We start from the raw sequence: 20,822 nt of genomic DNA, 5'->3' as shown, positions 1-20,822 counted from the left end.
CGGGCGCGGAGGCTGCGGCTCCGACCGCGGCCCTGCGGCCTCCACCGCCTTCCTCGGCCCTGCGCCTCCCGCCGCAGCGTCCCGCGGGCTCAGGGGCAGCGGGGCGTGGGCCCGGCGCAGAGCGCACTGACCTGGAAGTGCAGCGCCATCTTCCCGGGAGGCGGCGCCGGCCGCAGCCCGAGCGCCCGAGGGCAGGGACAAGGCGGGCGCGCGGGGCCCGCCACCCCGGGGTCCTTGCGCCGCTCGCTCGCGTCCCTCGCCGCTCGCCTCGGCGTTCCGGGCGCGCGGCGGGCGGGGCTGGGGGCGGGGCGGCGTGCGGAGGGGCGGGGCCTCCGGCGGGCCAGCCAACCGCCCCCAACCGCTGCGCCGCCAGGGTCGTGACCTCCGACCCTGCCCTTGACCCAAGTACCGCGCCCAACTCTCTGCGTGGAAGCCACGTCTTAGTTGCGCCACCGGTGCTCCGCTCTGGCAGCACAAATATCGCTCTTGGCTCCAGCTCCCGGGTGGGCACGGATTTCCTCGTCCTTTACCACCCTCATGCCAACACCTGCCCTTAACTGCTGCCCCGCTGAGCCTATCTTCCATTGCTTCTTTAAAATTGTTCAACTTTATTTTGGTTAAAATTAAACAGTACCTACGGGGTGTAAAACATTGTGAAATTCTGACTTGCCTCTGATTCCTTGTTTGTAGGAGTCTGTTTTTAAAATATGAGCTTGTATTTTACACCTAATGATTCCACTGGAATGAAAATATTTTGGGGTAGACGTGAGGTCGACATCAGGCCTTCTGGTGCTCTTTATTTCTCTGGAAATTGAACAATTCCATTGGGGCCATTGTGCTTTAGTGTTTTAAAAGAAAAATTAGCTGAAATAATCCTTATGATTCAGGGCTACCAACTATATATTTATAGTTCAGGGATCTTATTTCAATAAGTCTGCTTGCAAATTCTGCTTTGGTTAACTTGAAAGCATATTTATTTCATCTTAATATTTAAAGGATAGTTTTGCTGGGTATAAAACTCTACACAGGCTTTTTTGGTTTTTTTTCAGTCTTTCAGTATGTAAGATTGTCTTCTGTTTGCCATTGTTTTTGGAAGTCAGCTATTACTCTGATTGTTGATCCTTTGTCTCCTCACACACACACACCATCCCCATCTGAATTTGATGTCACTAACCCTGGTGTTTATCTTGTATCTTGGCAAATATTTCTTTAAATATTGCTCTATTTCCTCTCTCTACCTTCCCCATCCTGCCTCCCTCTCTCCCCCTCCCACCCTCCCTTATATAAATATTTGAATTACATGTATGTTAGAACATTTTGCTCTATTCCTTATGTCTCAATCTTTTCTGTATTTTTTTGTCTTTTTTAAAATTTTTGTGCTTTAATCTGGATATTTTCTACTAACCTGTCACCCATATAGTAGAAACTGCTCTGCTGTGCCTCAGCTGTAATGCAACCCCTCTTGAATTATTAATTTGACTTGCAATTGTATTTTAGTTTTAGATTTTTCATTTAACCCCTCCCTTCCATTTAAAAAGAAATAGATTCCAAGTCTCTAGTAAAATTCTTTCCTCTATTTTTTTAATTTTAGTCATATTATTTAAAATCCTATCCAGTAATTCAACAGCCCAATCATTTGCATCCTCTAGGTTTTTGGTATCTGGTACTGTTTTGATTGTTGCCTCCTCCTTTCCCATGTCTTGTAATTTCTTGTTGAATTCATACAATGTGAAAGAAAAACTATAGAGGCTTCTGAATGATAGTAGCTTTCTCCAAAGTTAAGTTTTCTTACAAGTATGTAGATAAAGTAAATTACCTCAATCCCAATGGGATTTGGTTTTAGGCCTTTTAATGCTGGTGTATTTCAATTTTGTCCTTAATCCTAGGTCATGGTCTTTCTTAGGTCTTACAACTGAAACCCAGGTGTTTATGCCACCACCCCAAACCTTTTGGAGTTTGTCCTCTAATCTCTATTTCACCAGCATTATGCAGCTGATAAAATCTTGGATTAACTCTTTAGGTGCTGCTGTTCTTCTGGATTTCTTGAAGTCTCTCCCTTGTGTCTTAGGAATTACCTGATGATTTATTGGGAATTTGTAAATAGATTTTGGGGTTCATATTCTGCCATTCCCTTCTCTTTAGACTTTTGGCCTTCAAATCACACTTGCATTTGTTCCCAAGCTCCAAATTCTGCTTCTGTCCTATAGAGATGCTGCTGTCTATTTATCTCTGTTACTCCCTCCTGCCACTTAGAAAATGCTCTGGGGGTGGGGGTGCTGAGTGAATATATATCTTGCCACTTGTGCTTTAATTCTCTCAAGGACTGTGGCCAATTAGTTTTGCCTTCATTGGTTGTATTCCAGTGCTCTCAGTTGTTAATATGTATACTTGTATGTCTGGGGTGATGTGTGTATTCCATATCTGTATAATAACTATTAAATATATGTTTAATAAAAGAAAATAAAATATGTATTTTATAATAAAATATATGTTTATAAAAATATACGTTTATTTGGAGTTCTATATATATAATATCTGGATATATATGCATATATATTGCATATTTGTAATACAATATACACTGACAGTTTGTCCTGTCTGTATAATTGTCCTGTCTCAATAATTGCTTCCAATGGAAGGTCTAATCCAGTTCAGGATACTTCATTGTGCCCAGAGTGTTGGCAACTTCGAACTATGGCCTCAACTTGAATAGCTTATCCACAAGCCATGGATCTTCATCTTCACAACTCAACTTCTAAGCCTTAAAATTTTCTGTATTCCGTTTTTTTCACCCCTATACCCCCAAATTTTTTATTCCTCTTCTGATTTTCATTCCTAGGTCCCAAATCTTTTGATACCCAATCTCAACTTGATTCCCATATTTCCAACACTTCTGGTTTCCACCCCCAAATGTGGACAATGTTTTCTGACCTCCCTGTTACCTTCCTGCTGTGCAGTAACTTATTATTATAATCAACCACTGTCTTTGTCTAACTTCTAAATCCCAACCAACTTGAAGGCTATTATTTATAAAGTTAAATTTCTGTCAACTCAATTTTCAGGTCCTAGGGGAGGAACAATTATTTTAGTTTGGACATTTGAAAATTTTTTCACTTTAAAATATCCTTGGCACACATGTACAATTGCAATAAGAACAGTAGAGGAGGCTGAGTACCTATCGAATTCACAAGGTAGTTCTGGAAATGAAAAGCCAATTGTTTTTCCCTTTTAAGTGACCACCAAAGATTTCTGTTTCAATTAACCCTCCCTTCCATGATTGTCTATCAACAAAGTTTGCATTTAACATCATCTTTTTGTCAGTTAATAAAATTTAAGATAGAATTATGTCATTACAGCTATTAAAATCAGCACAGAAGATGCTCCAGGATGTCAAATAATTCATTTCTATCACAAAACTCAATTAAAGGAAGGACATTTAGAGCCCTTAGGAATTACAGAATTATCTTCCTTTATGGTGACTAGCCTTATAAAAAAAGACAGATGTTTGATCTTTGTGCTTTTTCAGGGGATTCAATTAACATTTATAATTCTGGTACCTTAGGAATTGGAACACCTAATGCCTGTGTTTTGATTTGTTATTTCCAAGATCAAGATGACAGAAAACCTATAACACAACAATTTTATAAATAGTAACATGAAATGAGGAAGTAGAACACAGTGATTAGGAAATCAGACTAAAGCCAAATAATCCGGATAGATTGGGATGCCAACTTCATCACTTACTAGCTGGCAAACTTGGTGAGTTATTTCACCTCTTTCTGTCTTCATTTCCTCATATGTGAAATGGAGATATAACGATGCCTATCTTATAGTTTTCTGTGAGAATTAAATGAGATAATATATATGACATATTTAGAAAATACCTGCCAAATAATGTGTCATGTAAAGATTAGTTTTTATCAAATAAGATTATGGCATTCTCTGGATATAATTAGAGAAAAAAAATCTTAGCGTAACAAAAAGTCAGATCCAAACAGATCTGACTAGATCTCCTTCAGGGGATTATTAAAGAACCCCTGACAAGAGGGGCTGGAAGTGAGGGAGGAGCCAGTCACAGAAAGAGAAGTAAACCAGGTAACTGCTATTGACACAATGTACGTACCTGTGTGCACACACGTATACACGATTAAAAAACCAATGTGACTTTAAATTGAAATGGAGTATGTAAGATATGTTAACTCTAGGAGAGAATAGGGCAGAGAACCAGAAGTACCACCAATCACAGACCATTTAAATACATAGCTATTTCCTTGAAATAGACCTGTCAATATTTTAAGTGCTTTCTTCTAAAATTCATTTAGGACTTATCAGTAAGAACAATGCTGGCTAGTTGTTAAAATATATAACTAGGTTCTTCACATAGTAATATTTCTTCCTCAGGGAAAGCATGCCATTTCTTAGAAGCCAAGTTTTTTCCTTAAGGGGCCACATTTTCCCTCTGTTAAGGGTTATGTTTCAAGCTTATTGTAAGGATGCCCAGCTAACAAGGCAAATCTCTTATGATAAGGAAAACTAAAGGGCCTAAGAAGATCTCAAGGAGAATGGAATCCTTGAGTTTCTCCATTATCCGTTTTTTTTTAAGATTTATTTTTTAGTTGTAGTTGGACATAATACCTTTATTTTTTTATGTGGTGCTGAGGAACGAACCCAGGACCTTGTACATGCTAGGTGAACGCTCTACTGCTGAGCCACAACCCCAGCCCCTCTCCATTATCCTTTCTTATGCTCCCAACTCTCCACCCCAACACTCACTCCTGACTTAGCCCAAGAACAGCTTATGTCATACCAAGGAGTCAGGGGAGATCAATCAATGCTGAAGCCCACATTAACTCCTTTTCCATTGTAGTAACTTTTTTAAAAAGAATATTTCTAACATTTTTTTTCTGATTTCAGGAGAAATTCACAATTGTTTCATAAAATATAGAATTTCATAAAGTCAAAGTAAAGTTACCAAGAATGGTAGTCCCTCAAAAATAACCAAATTTTTAATTTTTTTAAGACAAGGATTTGTTATGTTGTCCAGGCTGTTCCCAAACTCCTTAGTTCAAGTTCAAGCAATCTTCCTGCCTGCCTCAGACCCTTCTGAAGCTGGGAGTATGAGCAAGTATCATCTTACCAGGATCAAAAATAACAAATCTTAATCAGCATCTATCCTTCCAGATCTCTTTGTCTCCACACATGTATATGTGGAAATTTTTTTTCTTTTATACAAAGGAGACCATACTACAATACTAATTTGCACCATTTTTTCCTGCTTGACAATCTATTTTCAGTAACTTTTAACATCACTATTATAGATCTGCTTCATTTATTTTTAAGAATTCCATCATATTCCCCTGTATATATATATATATACTCACTTATTTATTTAATCAGTCCTCTGCTAGGAGAAACAAGTTTATCTGATTCTTTTTATGACTATAAATAATGTCTATAGCAGCAATATTGAGGAAACTCCCAGTGTTCTCTATAACTAGGGGAGGCAGAAAAGGCAGAATTTTTTCCTCAGTGTATACTTTAAAAAAAATGCTTCTACAAAACCTTTCCAAGTTTGGCTGATACATAGTTTGACCATATGGTTTATTACTCACAAGGACACCGTTAAAAGGGAGGGTCTTAAAGCTATCAGATAGGGTAAAGCAAGGTCCTTGCCAGCAAGACAAGGTCTCTGTAGCAAGAGCACGCTGGGGGAATCACTATGACCCACGTAGGTAAGAGGACTTTTGTGTAGGAGGGCTGGTTCTTGAGGGCTTCACAGTCTTTACAGGGTGAAGAAGCATCCACACAAGAGTGGTCCTTCTAGGGCTGGGGATGTGGCTCAAGCGTTAGCACGCTCGCCTGGCATGTGTGCGGCCCGGGTTCGATCCTCAGCACCACATACAAACAAAGATGTTGTGTCCACCAAATACTAAAAAATAAATATTAAAATTCTCTCCCTCTCTCTTTAAAAAAAAAAAAAGAGTGGTCCTTCTACTGGTGTCAGAGCTAAGCAGGGAAGGAGAGCATCCATACAGAGTTTTGGAGCCAAACTAATATGAAGGGTGTATTGGGTGAAGGGTGGCCTGGCACAGAACTTTGAAGCTCAAAGGCATGAGATGGGCATCCCTGAAGGGGTGGAGAGGAACTAGCTAGAAATGGGGAGTCAGAGCTCAGAAATGTGGAGAAGGGTAGGGTATGGGTAGGGGGTACCATGCCAAGGAGTGTTGAAGTCCAAGTAGGGCAAAGAAGATACCCATGCAGAAATATTGGCAATGGAATTGGTTATTTACTGGGGCCCTCGGTTTGGTTAAATGTCCTTCAAAGGTCCTTGTATTAAAAGTTTGATTCCCCAGTCTGAGGAACTGGGGAACTTTTAAGAGGTAGTGAGTGGCTCATTTTAAGTCTTCTAGTCATATGGGAACATGCCTTTGAAGAAGGTATTGGAATCCTGGCCCTTCCTCTCTTCTCTGTTTGTTTCCCAGCTGCCATGAGGTGGGTAGCCTCTTCAACCATGTACTGTCACCATGAGGCTGCCACAGGCCCAAAGCAACAGGGTCAAGTGACCATTGATTGAAGGCTCTGAAACTTGGAGCCAAAATAAATTTTTCCTCCTTTTAAGTAGATTCTCCCACGTGTTTTGTTACAGTGGTGGGAAGTTGGTCAGCGCTCCAGGATTTACCCTCATTGTCTTATTTTTAAAGCAGCTTCTAGACCTTGTTAATTCAGTACTTTAGAATAGGTCTGTAAGAGACTAAGATTCTTTAAAAAACATAAACCAGAATTCTATGAGAGCCCTTAGAATTTTTATGATTCCTTAATATTATTTAATGGCTAGTTAGTATTCATAATTCTTCAATTCATATTTGTTTTGTTTGTTCTAATAAAGTTCCAAGAAAAAACCACCTATTGCATTTGGTTGATATCATTTTTCATGTCTTCCTTTAATTTATACGGTTTTTCCTTCTGCTTCTACTTCTTCTGACACTAGGTGAATTTATCTATCAAAGAAAGTAAGTTGTTTGCCTTTCAAATGTCCCAAATTTCATATTTGATATTATATCTCTCTGGTGTCATTTAGCATGTTCCTCTAGCCCCTGCATTAGTTTCCTTATGAATGCAATACACGGGCCCCTTGAAATCATGGCTGCAGGGGCCTCTGAGTGCCTGAAAGGTTCAGCACGGTGAAACAACTTCCTAGCCTTCCCTGTGCAAGCAAGTCATCCCTCAATCTCTTCTCAAAGAAATTTTCCCTTCTACATCCTGGAGCCTGCAGTGAGTGGGGTTTTGCAAATTAGTGAGAAGCCCCCAAGCCATCCTTCCTATTCTCTCTGTGTGAAGGACTCAGCACATCTTTAGTGGCTGTAATCTCCTCAACAAGCATACTTCCCTTGGTCCTAATTTTACATGCACTTCTCTACCCAAACCACAAATTTTTAAACTCCCTTAGCTCTGTTTTCTGCTCCCAATTTTCACAGTAAACCTGGCTAAAAGCTCCCAGTAATAGCCATGCCACTGACTAATGCTGTGCTGCATTGGGATTTCCTCCCCCTGATTAATTAGTCCATCACAGTTAAATTTAACTTCACACAAAGTCTCAGGACATGGGCATAATATAAAATTTGCCAAAATATAACATGAGTAACCTCTAGTACAATTCCCATGGAATCCACATTTCCCCTGAAATATCAAAAGTATATTGCAGTTAGCATTCTAGTCTTCTAAGCTCCCACTAAAGTTCTGCTTGTAGCATTCTAAGGCTTTCCCAGCCTGCATTTCCAAAGGCTTCTGAACCATATGATCAGATTAATTACAGCAATGACCTTACTTCTTAGTACCAATTTCTGTTTTAGTCAGCTTTTGTATCTCTGTGACCAAAATACCTAACAAGAACAACTCAGAGGAGGAGAAGTTTATTTGGGGCTCACAGTTTAAGAGCTCTAAGTCCAAAGAGGGGCAATCCCATTGTTCTGGTCCCAGCGGATCGTGGCAGAAGGGCCTAGCAGAAAACTAGGATGGACTGATTGGGTTAAAGCTCTCACAGTCCAATCACTTTACCTCTGCACATTCCTGCATTTGCACCGGAGTTTTGTGGGGGGCAGGGGGGACACATCACATATCCAAACCATAATACAGAAACTCAGTAAATGAGATCAGCACTAATCCCTTCTGAGGGTGATGCCCACGTCACTTAATTCCTCCCACTTAAAAATGTTATCACCTCTCAACCTCATCACACTGGTACCAAGCTTCCAAACATGACCCTTTAAGGTTCATGGTTAAACCATATCCAAACCTTAGCATCTGAGAATAGGAAAGCCTATAAAAGACAAAGTACATTAATGGTCATCCAGGGCTGGGCAGAGGGTGCTGGCTAATGAGAGTAAAGTTTCTTTTAGAGGTAATGAAAATACTTTAAAACGGATTGTGCTTATGGATGTGCAACCCTGTAAATACATCTAAAGTCATTGAATTGTACATTTTATTGAATTGTAGGGTGTGCTATCAGCTTTTCATCACTGTGACCAAAATGCTGGACAAGAACAATTTAGAGGAGGAAAGACTCATTTTGGCTCACAGAGGTTCAGTCCCTGTTCAACCAACTCCAATGCTCTGAGACCAAGGTGAGGCAGGACATCATGGCCGAGGGGTGTGGCAGAAAGCTACTCAGCTTGTGGCAGCTGAGAATGAGGGAGAAGGAAAAGGAGAGAGAGAGGAAGAAAAAAGAGAGGGATGGAGGGGCAGGGAGAGAGAAGGAGCAAGGGGCCAGGGATAGACAGAGTCCTAAGGCCACACTCCCAGTGACCTGATTTCTTCAACCATGTTCCCCCTGCCTATAGTTTTCACTACCCCTCAGTAAGTTCATTCCAATTATTAATTCAGTAAATGGGTTAATCCACTGATGAGGTCACAGCCCTCATAATCCAACCATTTCGCCTCTGAGCATTGCCGAATTTTCTAATACATGAACTCTGTGGGGAACTTTGCAGATTCAAACTATAACACGTGGAATGTGAATTATATCTCGATAAAGCTGTTAGTAAAAAAAGACCCTATTAGGGGCTGGGGTTGTGGCTCAGTGGTAGTGCTCTTGCCTAGCATGCATGAGGTCCTGGGTTCGATTCTCAGCAACACATACAAATAAATAAAATAAAGGTCCATCAACAACTAAAAAATATTTTTAAAAAGACCCTGTTAAAAATAAAAAATGTTCTTTGTAGTATAATATAAATAAAAAAGTAAGATCTTATTTCCACCATGTGAATGAGAGAAAGGAAAAAACTATTTTTGAATAATGAAGTATTTATACAGTTCTTTTTAAACTCAACCAGCTGGCAAGGTAAGTATTTTCTGATTTTACAGGTCTCTTCAAAGAAGGTAAGCACTTTGCCCACATTGGTTGTATCTTAAATGGCAGAGCTCAGGTTTAATCAAGGTTTGTTTATCTACAAAGAAAATATTTTTCCATTACATCATTTTGTCTCTATATTTTAACTAGCTTTAAATTTAAATTCAACAATAGAACCAAATCTAAACCAGGTGTTTCATTCACAAATATGATATAACTAAGAATATAGTAAATTACCTTTCAGTATTATATTTATAATTTTTTGGTACTGGGGATTGAACCCAGGAGTACTTAACCACTGGGCCCATCCCCAGCCCACCTTTTTTTAAAATTTTGAAACAGGGTCTCGCTAACTTGCTGAGGGCCCTACTAAATTCTTGAGGCTGGCTTTTGAATTTGCAATCCTCCTGCCTCAGTCTCCCAAGCTACTGGGATTACAGGTGAGCACCACTATGCCTGGCTATATTTACTTTTAAAAAATTACATCAAAATGCCCTAAACTTTTACCAGTTGCCTCAGAGCACATATTTATCCATTTAGAAGACACAACTCAAAGTATAAGTAAATGCATATATTTAATTAATACATAATTATGTATAGTAAAAAGGCTTTCTGAAAAATAATATACCTCAATTTTATCTTAAGTGGCATAGTATCTTGGAAGTTGACTTTGTTATGGCCCAAAGTAGATTAAAAAACAAGCTGTATTTAAACCAACTATGAGAAATGTCTCATTCACTTATTTAATTATGAATTATAGTCCACATAGCAATTGAAAAAAGCTGACCTTATCTTATTATTTCATGGCTGATATGGTCCCTGGTAGATAGCTTTTATAAATTTTGTGTTCCACAGCTTCTATTTCTCCAATGTTAAATATTTTTTCATTAATGATAATCTCAACATGGTCCAACAGTCAATTTAATATTAATCATTCCTCTTGTTCTTGTTCAGGTCCAGAGCAGAAATAACCCAGAAATCACATAAATTCCCCTTTTCAATGGCAAAACTACCATATGAGGCCTTTGAACATATTGGGTAGTTCATATCCAATCAAAAATGAATATCATGAGAAATAAAACAGAAGTGGACTCGTTTTACACTATTGTTCAACATTAGGGGAGCAGAGTTTATATCAATCAAGAAATTTTTAAAGTACAGATGATAGTGGAGCTCTCCTAAGCACTGAATTTTTTGTCTGTGTGGGTGCTAAAAGCTTCCAGTATTTGGAAATATTTTTCTCTTTTTGCTTTTCTTCTTTTGGGGGTATTTTATGATTGCTAACAATCATTTAAGTTTTATCTTTGGTTTAAATAAATCAAACCTGCTTGGTTTCCTCCTAAATTATCTACAAATTAGTTACTTATTCCAGGTGAAAGGAAACTCTGGTTTTAGTTAATGTCACATGTAAATCAGTAAGGCTGGTCCTTTAATTTCTGTACATATTACCAACTAATATACTCATCATAATCTGTGCTGAAATCACTCATGACAAATTTCCCTGTCTTTTCCACAAAAGGTGTCCCAGACATTACACAGCCCCAGCATGATCACAGTTCGAGCTGAAATCCATCACATTATCTGCCAAAACCCCAAAGAAAATCGGACCCAAATGACTGCTAAACCACATTAGGTTTTGTATTATTTAGCTCAGAGCATTGTGCCATATTTAAGTAAAATGCAACCTGGAAAGTGATTTTTTAAGGCTTTTAGCTTGATGTTGCTCGTGTGTATGTGTTCATGTGCGTGCGCACACACACACACAACTAAATTGTTCCATATGAGCAGAAGAAAATTATAATTACATTGGTACATTGCTCATTTTGCAAAGCCTGTGGATTCAGGTCATTGCAAGATTCTTAATAACTCATTGACATAAATTAACAGAGTTAAATCTGGTGACTTTTAAAAGACTTGTTACAAGATTCTGGAAAAATCCTACTCACTGAATTCATTTTCTTCTACTTTAACTTCAGGTAGAACTATTATTATCCATGGAGGAATCAGCATATGGTGGAGGAAAACTAATCAAGAATGGCAAGATTTTTAAACTCCCAGTTAGTTGACATCACTAGTCTTTTAGATCCATCTTCTCAGCCCCAGGAACTCACAAATTACCCTGAGAAGTTATGAATTGATGAGTAGAAATTGATGCAGGAGATTTTTGATAGCCTTAAAAGTGATAATAGAAGAGTGCCGCAGTCTGGTTGGGCACAAATCACGAGCTACTCAAGCAGGAACAAACTTTATTTCCAAACTCCACCAGCACACTTCCCGGGAACTCTCCCGAACACCACCCACCTGGCTCCTCTAGGAACACACCACACCAACCGGAACTCCCACCACCGGAACTTCACCAACCAACGTGAACTCTTCAGGAATCCCCGCAAGAGCTCAACCGGAACTCAATGGGAACTCAGCGAGAACTCAAAAGTCATCGTCTTATTGGCTCGCTGGCGTCACCTCTCAACCATTACTTCTGGCAAAAATGCCATGCGTCATCCCGACTGGGCTGTGGCCCTCAACAGAAGAGCTTCTATAAGTTTAAAAATTAAGGGAAAAGGTAGACACTGAAAGGAAAACTTAATAATCATGAACAAGAAATATGACAATTATGTCAGGGTCACTAGACTTCAACTGTCACTGAGGCTGAAGAAGAAAACAACTTTGAAGAAAACAACTCTTTGTTTCTCCCTTACAATAGAATATGTTCAGCACAACAGATTAGAGCTGATTGGCTGGAGATATTATTTTGAACAAGTGGATCACAGGCAAACACATTCTCATGGCTGAACTATGTGATTCTTGGGAGTCTCAGATTTTAGCAATCCAGTACTGCAATCCTCTGGAGAGCCTTGTGCCTCTGTGTGTGCAAGTTTCACCTGTATGAGAAAGGGTTCTCATTATCTTGCTGGGACAGTGCTGGTTACACGTGATTTCATTTTGGGTATCCGCTTCCTGAGATCTCAATTTTTACTTGTCAGGGAGACAGGTAGTAGAGAAAATTATACCGACAGACTTTTGGAAATGGAGTGGAACAGCCGTATCCTGAAACGTGTGCTTTATAGTGTGTGCGGGTGTAACACTGGTGGGGGGTGGGGGGTTCTAGGCACTGAGCTAACTGTTGAGCTAACCCTATTTCATTCACGGGTACCTGAAGAAGTGTATGTTGAAGTGCTCAACCACTTTGGAACTCCACGGAGCGTGCATTAGGAAACAGGGGTGTCTGTTAGAAATTGGAGCAGCTCATTTTTGAAGAATGAATTATATTAATACAGGACTGTAAAACTCTCTCTGTGGAAGTTGCTGTTTTAATTGCTTTATTTTTCTTCATCTTTCCCAATGTATATAGTAGTTTTATGTTTACATTGGCTTCTTTATCCTATCAAGGAAAATGCAGCCTTTTGAGAACTTTATTTTGCCTTATTATGGCTTTTAAGTGCTCTGAAATAAATGCGAATGACTTCCCACGGACACGGAAGTCTTTTCTACTCACTTATCAACTAATGCAGACTCACAGCCTATGCTCATGTGATTCTTTCAAAGGATGTTTTGGACTCTCATGCCAAAGCAAAAATTTTTTCTAAATAGTTATGTACCATGTCTACACTTTTAAAAATCTAAGTCCAGGGCAGATATTAATCACAATTACCAAGTCATTTCTTATTATTTTAAATTCTATCTAGATATCCCTGAATAAAAGTTTAGCTGATTTTGGATATTTTAACTATAGAAGAGATACAGGAAATTCCATATTGTTTTGGAATATGTAAACAGAGAAACTTTTGCCATTACTCAGTGAAGTCACATACTTGAACTCGGTTTATTTTTTGATCCTTGTATAGTTTGATCTATGGAGTGCTGAATCAAGCCTTAGATAACTAACTATGTATACTGAATTTTTTAAAGACTTGCTGGAGGCCAAATAACTCAGATATTAAGTCATTATGAACACAAAATAGATACTAGACTCTTACATGATTTCAACATCCATTTTTCTTTTAAAAACCCTATTGAATGGCGTGGGCATTCTGTATTGCCTGAATGACAAGGGCCTCACAGAGCTGAGTTCTGCTCTTGGCACTCATGTGAGACTTCGGCTCCTTGAACAAGCCCACAGATGTTTTCCTGGTTCCCACAGATGTGCCGTGCCTCAGGGCTTGTCCATCTGCCAGCATCTTAGTTTCCAGGACCATGCCAGGTTGTGCCCACACTGACCATGGACGTGGCTGTTCTCATCCACATTCCCATGTTCCAAACAGCAGCCCCGTCAATCCAACCCAGTTCTAGATGGGGTGTTCCCGGGCTGGGAGAAGAGTTCTAAGCCACATTTTCCACAGCCCTGAATAATGTCAGCAATGTTCATGAAGCCCAGTAGGGAGACTTTGCAAAGCCTGAGCCGTGTGTAGCCAGCCCACAGACACCACTGTGGCCACCAGAGGCTTCCTTTCCAAGGCAGTGAACACCAGCCTGGGATCTTTGGTGTTAAGCCAAGAGACAAAAAAAAATCCCATTTCTTCTTTTCTTTTCTCCCCTCTTTCCCTTCCAAAGCATGTATAAATCTACTACAGGTAATTTCCAGCCAATATTTATATCAGATTCCAAGTCTAGAGACGATAAATAGGGTATTTTAAAATCCACAAATGCTCTTCTGGGACACTGTTTCTTATAAGGACAGGTTGGGGTTTAAAACAAACTGTGCTCTTGACAGAGGAATTGTAATTTTTGCCTCCTGGGTGGTTCTGGAAGCTTAATCCAGAGACGGTAATGTTTTATAATATCTAATAGTGGAGCCCAGGAAGTATTAATGAGGACAAATTATGTAAAGTATAAAGGTTATTATCATGTGCAATAAAAATTATTTTAGGGAATGACTTTCCATTCTTTCTTTTTCCCTCCTACCCTCTTCTCCCTCCCTCTCTTTATTCCTTCCTTCTTTTTGTCTTATCCATAAGACTATCCATAAGACTAACATGGATACGTAGGCCTCAATTTTATTCAATTCTATATAGTATCTATGACTGGCCCTAATTGGCCCCTGTTTCTCTGAGGGTCAGGCCAGGTGAGTCTGGGCCATTATCTAACACATTATAATTCTAAGGTAGCTGCTAAACAATAGTAAAGCATAAGAATACTTATTGGTCAGACATGGTAAAAGTATTCTCCCATGTGTTTCTTCTCTTTTTTAAATATATATTTTTTTTAGTTTAGGTGAACACAATACCTTGATTTTATTGTTACGTGGTGCTGAGGACTGAATCCAGTGCCTCATGTGTGTGAGGCAAGTGCTCTGTCGCTGAGCCACCACCCCAGCCCCAACTCCCAGGTATTTCTGTTCCCTTCTCCAGTCCTGTAATGTGATGCTGAAGGAGTTTAAAAACACAACTAACAAGGACAACCACCAGGAGAGGGCTCCCCTGCAAATGGGAAACTCAGCACAGTGTTTGGAAGCTGGAACAAAAAAGAACAGGTAGCAACCAATGGAGTAGAGCAGGATAAGAAGGAGGGAGAACTCGTGGGTCTGCGGTAGGGGAAGATGACCAGGGGCCAGCTCCGGCGCACTGCAGAAGTCCAGGCTATCCCGGCTTCAAAACAAGAGAACCTTTGCAGGCAGGGCTCTGGAATGGGTCCCTTTGAAAATGACCATACAGAAAAGTAAGAGCCCTTTGCGGGTAGCTCATCAAAAGTAAAAACAAGAAGAAACGGAACAAGAAAGAAGGTGAGTTCCTCTCCGTAAGATTTATTCGGTGATGGCCAGGGATAGGAGACTGCAGCAGGGAGGGAAATAAATCTCAGTAGCCTACAGAACAGGGGGACCTCAGACCCCTTTTCCTGCTGTACTGCAAGAGTGCTGACCACCAGGTTTTACCTTCCAAGTGGGAAACTGGGGACCCTCCCATGGGAAACTGACCTACCTGGGAGATAGAACCTTCAGCTGGTGCGTATGTGTTACTTGGCTAGATGTAGACCTTAAACTAAAACTAGTAGGGACAAAGCAGAAAATCAGTTTTGGCTTGCTCTGACTCTTGGCTTTGCCTATCACCAATTGGTGACCATGGGTAATTTTACCAACTTGATCTTAAAATTTCCCTTAAAATTGGGAAAGCCATTGCCAAGTGGTGATGAGGATGACAGGAGGAGCATATGTCGAAGCTTCTGGGGGAGGTAGAGACACTTAATAAATAGCAGCTTTTTTTCATTAGTTCATGGTGATCAATAATTATAGTAAAAGTGAGTCCTCTTGGAATAATTAACTGACTCTGGCACAGTAACCTTTGGCCGAATGTTACTCTGAGCAGAATATTATATTGGCTTGCTTTAGACTCTTGCTAAGTGGCCTGGCTGTTGCCTGAGAAACAGTGATTTAAACTAGACATATGGATTTCTGTCTAAGTATGATAGATGAGGTAAGATAGCAGAGGGAAGAGAAGGGAGCTCAGAGAGGAGGGGAAAGAGAATTGATTTTGGTTTTCTTCAAAGGGCTGGTGTCATTTTTCTTAGATTTGTCTTCATATCTTGTTGGATCACTAAAAATCCAGGTGTCAAATATCACTGTGTACTTCACAAAAGCAGCAGGTTTTATGGAGAAATATGAAAGGCTTGGAGATAGAGAGGGAGAGAAAAGACAGTGTTGACTGCCAGTTACCTTCCTGTCTTCCTAGGACAGGGCACACGGAGGCAGGTAGGACTGAGGAAGAGGGTGGATGGGAATATGAGGACCACACACCAAATATCCTCTGGGTTCCAAGTCTTGGCTAGTTAATTTCCTACAAAACCTTACTTGCGAAGCACCGACCTTAAACTTCAACTAGAGGTAAGGATTCAAGGATTCAGAGATGGAGCCACAGCTCATGATGCGGCTACTGACGCGTCTCATTCGACAGGTGATAAAATATAAGCAAAGAGGCTAAATAATAATTTACCCAAGATTGAATTCTTAGCAGAGCCAGGATTTGTACCCAGGTGAATCTCACTTTCCCACTCGTTTCATTCTCTCTTTCCCTGGACATGATTCATTTTTATGAAATAAGTGCATGCAAGTTCTTTGTAAGACATAATGGGATATATAAATCCAAGGCATTTTAGGTATTATTTAACATTTGAAAAGCAAAAGACATCTGAAAATCAGAGGAGCAGTGGTACTCACGTAAACCTCCATTGAGTTGACTTTCTGTTTGTGGAACGTGTTGGAAAAGAAGATGGAAATATGAGGCTGAAATGGAGGCAAAGTGGAGATTAGTTTTAATATTTCAAAAGAAGAAACTGCTGAGTCTAAACATTTGCTTCTTGCCTTCCCAAACTGTGCAAGTATAGTATGATTTTTCTGGGCATAAAATTAAGGAGGGATTGTCTTGCAGATGATCTACCAGAAGTTTAGCTTCTTGCTGCACCAAGGAGGCCCAGGACCAGCATCTACGTCTTCACCTGGGAGACTTAGAAATGCAGAACCAGGTTGAGGTCAGAATGCGCCTTCAAACGTGATTCCCAGGGGACCTGCATGCACCCTTTGTTTTAGGCCAGAAGCTAGAGGTTACAGACTAAGAGAAAAAGGGCATAAAGCTGGGGAAGGGGTTTGAAGGGTTACATACATTTTTGATGAAAATAATAATTTCCACCAAGTACCCTGAGTATTTTTTATAAATAAATGTATTATAAAAAAATCATGGCGATTGCTGTAAAAGTGACTGGACGGTGTCCTCAGAGTGGGGCCGTGGTGGGAGTGTATATTATAAATAAAGGTCATTGAGAAAAGAAAGAAAAAGTTTAAATATTAAAAGGAGTCATAACACTTAATGCAAGCAGCCTCCTGTTTACCAGCTACATTTTAATTAGACAGGGGAGACTTGAGTGAAATCTTGAAAATTTAGTTTAAAAAATTCCCTCTAATATATTCTATAAGTTATGAGTAAAACAAAAGGCAGAACTTTGTGGATTTTTCTCTTGTCAAAGCAATTCAGCATCTTATAAAGAAGTTCATATTACTCTGGAGGGTAATCAGGAGGGAAAGATCATTTCTCATTTGGAGAAACCAGCAGTGGGAAGGAAATGGTGCCCGGGCCATCTGCTCCCTGCTGGGGTTAGAGGGCATCTCCTTGAGGCCCACCATCACCATCTGTGACCTTTGCCCTCTTGGTGAAACATTCTGTTGGGAGCCATTAGTAGCAGTGTGAGATAGGGAGATAAGGATTCAAGGATTCAGAGATGGAGCCACAGGTCTCCCGCCTAAACCCATCAGGTCCCAGAGGAGGGAATTAGGAATGTATTCTCTTTGGGGCTGGAGGTGTGGATCAGTGATAGAGAGCTTGCCTAGCCTTTGTGAGGCCCTGGGTTCTATCAGCAGCTCCATAGAAAAGAAGTTTAAACTCTTTCAATTCAAATCATCAGCATGTATTTGGGAAGTATATGCTTTGTGGGCAACTCCATACAATATATCAAAGTGTAAGCTTTAATTTGTTTCTTCTAGGATTTTTAAATCTTTGTTCGAGAAACAACATTTTATGGAAAGGCAGGTGTTGCTTCCTGGGACAGGAAAGAGCACTATAATAATACAGTGCCTATATTTAGGTCTTGACAGTGGATGAGCTTGTTCAGAGTAAGAGGGGAAAAAGCAGATTTTCCTTTTGAGAGCTATGGAAACAGGTTTGAAGAGGTTTAGTGACCCACTCAGTATCACCCCATGCTAGAAAATTGCTCAATTGCATGAAGAAGAATTCAGATGATAATGAATTCAGATGGCGATGATGGTGTGGGTGATGAGGATGATGGTGGTGGTGGTGGTGATAATGATGGTGGTGATGGTGATGGTGATGGAGATAATGATGATGATGGTGATAATGACAGTGACAGAACTGGTGATGGTGGCGATGGAGGAGAAGATGGAGAAGAAGAGCAAAAGATGGGAAAGACAATATGAGGGGCAGTACTAGGGACTCTCCTCAAACAAAGAACATTCCTGCTATTCCTTCTACTCGTGTTGTTTGTTCTGGCTGAAGGAGAAAAGAGAGTGGCTTCAGGGGACTGAAACAGACAGACTGGGGCATCCCAACGTGATCTTGGCACACATGGGGCTTCCCGGAGCACCATGAAGTAGATGTAAGTGAAGAATCCTCTTTGTAACCCACAACCGAGGCTTAAAAAATCAGAGGCTTCACTAAATGCATCTGGCAAGCATTTCGTCTTCCCTTAAATAAAATAAATTCCCTTAATAAAGCCAATGGAGGCAGGGTTGGCGGGGGGTGGAGAGGGTGTGTGTGATTTATTACGGAGCACCGAGAGGGCCTTGATGGCTCTGAACTATCTACTTAGAACTGCTGGCTCTAAAACCAAGTTGTACATTGGTTTCTCTTTTTGTGCCAATCTTACATTTTTAAAAAAATATAACTTTTATGAATATCATCATTAGTGCTATAAGCACAGGGAAGTATAAGTTAATTCTACAGTAAAGTGATTATTAAATCCATTAGTCATATACAGGGAATCCATAATTAACTTATTCTCCAGCATCAAGTAAATGATTCTACTGTGTGCTTTAAGAAAGCAATTGTTCACTAATATGCAAAATACAGCAGAACTATTAGATCATAAAGCTATGCAATCTTATAATTAAATTATAAATTTTACATATTTTAATAATGTGCTTTATATACTTTAATTGTTTTCTACGCAAGATTAAAAGGAGGTGCCACGGTTTTTCTCAGACATATTATATCTTGACCTGAACCGTGCGATACTTAATAATAATTGATGAGTATCTACCGGGGATGACAGCAGTCTTTCAGCAGTATCAGATATTTCTTTGGATTATTGCCGAGGACTGAAATGAAGACGTGCATTAGTCCTAAGTGGAGTTGCAGCTATTCCCTTGGGCTTTCTTTGTTTTCTCCCTTTTGCTATTGTATCAGCCACGGGCATCCGTGGTCTGTATTTGCAGGCCAAGAGTGTGCATGGGCCCCATCCTCACTGCCTGGGCTGTATATGTGGGTAAAGGCAACATGCACATTAAATTCTCTGCAGGGGACCTGTGCACCCACATGAGCCATCTATTGTTGTTATTGTATTTTGGATTAAATAATGATGCCATTATTTTCCATGTGCAAAATTAAATGTGCTTGAAAGACCTAGGAGGTACCACGGATCTGTGCTTTGGGGCTGCCTCTGTCACCTTCTGTTTTTCCAAATGCTGATTGCTGCAGAGGGAATCATACTACTAGTTTCCCCTTCTCTCCTGGGATAGAGCTACACTTCTTCTGGAGCGGTTACACTATTCCAATCTGCTTTCTGGTTGTCAGAAGTGATGTTGTGTGGAAGACGCCCTCTGCAGGAGAAGAGTACGTGGTTCAGCATCCCTCCATTCACCCAGCAGACACCCATGGAGTGTACCATGGGCCCTGCCCTGAGCCCAATGCCAGAGGTGCCAAGATAGAGAAGATGTGATTAATTGAGGCTGGGCTCATGAAGTAAGTGTATTGCTGAAGGTTACACAGGATGCTTAGGGTGTTAATTGGCAAGGACTTCAATAACCAAGTACCACGGACCTGGTGGTTTAACCAACAGAAATTCATTTTCTCCCAATTTTGGAGGCTAGATCAAGGTCTCAGTAGGGTTTCTTCTGGGCCTCTCTCCCTAGCTTACAGATGGGGCCTTTTCCTTGTGTCTTCCCATGGCCATTTCTCTGAGTGGCCCTAAGTCTAGCTCTCCTTATAAGGTCCACCCTAATGACCTCACTAACTTAATTACCACTTCAACAGCTCTGTCTCCAAATCCAGTCGTATGCTGAGGACATGGGCATTAAGACTTTAATATAGGATTTTTAGGGGACACCATTCAGCCCCTAAAATTTAGGGATCACCAAGGAGGAGCACTGAGTCTCAGAGAGGGAAGGCTTCTGGGGGGTGGGGATTAACTCTGATCTGAGTATTAAAAGATAAACAGGGGTGATCCAGATGAAATGTGGAAATGGGGAGCAGGCAGCCTGTGGAGAGGTCAACGTGCGGTCCTTCTTGAATATGGCTGGAGCTGAGTGTGCAGGAGGTAGAGGGAAGGGAAGACATAACATCGAGTCTAGGAGGTATGCAGGAGGTCGACCTTGGAGGGCTTGTGAGTCATGCTGAAGGGTCTGTGCTTTATCCTGAAGAAGGAGAGGAACGCTGAAGGATTCTAGGCTAGGAATGATGAGGTGAGCTGTATTTTTTTTTTTTTTTAACAAAGAAGCTAGTATATCTACAGGTCCAGTAGAAAGGGTCACTTTGCCCAAAGTCTTTTCTTTGTGATTTGTCACAGTGCCTGAAATTTAGAACACTAAAGAAGTATTCCTTCCTGTCTTTGTCCTCTTTATTTCCTTAATGGCACACATCAAGGTCTGCAATTATTTAAATCATTGGTGTGTTTGTCTTCCATTGTCTACCTCCCCTTGATAGCAAGGCCTTGGTGATTGGCACATGCTCTGTCTCCTGCCCCTGGCCCTGTACTTCAGGCA

General features: G+C 40.5%; 1 protein-coding gene across 5 annotated transcripts in view; it reads right to left on the bottom strand.

Moving 5' to 3' along the window:
• Ranbp17 (RAN binding protein 17) overlaps nucleotides 1-283 on the bottom strand; it is a 285,238-nt gene extending 284,955 nt beyond the window's left edge. For 4 of the 5 annotated variants that reach the window (XR_013440033.1, XM_078052377.1, XM_078052392.1 and 1 more), the window contains exon 1: nucleotides 132-283. Coding sequence is in view for 3 of the 5 variants with exons in the window: in XM_078052377.1 (XP_077908503.1) it covers nucleotides 132-149 (18 nt within the window). In the remaining 2 variants the exon portion in view is untranslated. The remainder of the gene's footprint in view (nucleotides 1-131) is intronic. The other variant, XM_078052381.1, reaches the window with a different exon arrangement.
• Between the last annotated feature and the right edge of the window lie 20,539 nt (nucleotides 284-20,822).

Source organism: Ictidomys tridecemlineatus, chromosome 1, assembly GCF_052094955.1.
Source record: "Ictidomys tridecemlineatus isolate mIctTri1 chromosome 1, mIctTri1.hap1, whole genome shotgun sequence".
NCBI lineage: Eukaryota > Metazoa > Chordata > Mammalia > Rodentia > Sciuridae > Ictidomys > Ictidomys tridecemlineatus.
This window is presented reverse-complemented; position numbering and strand designations above follow the sequence as displayed.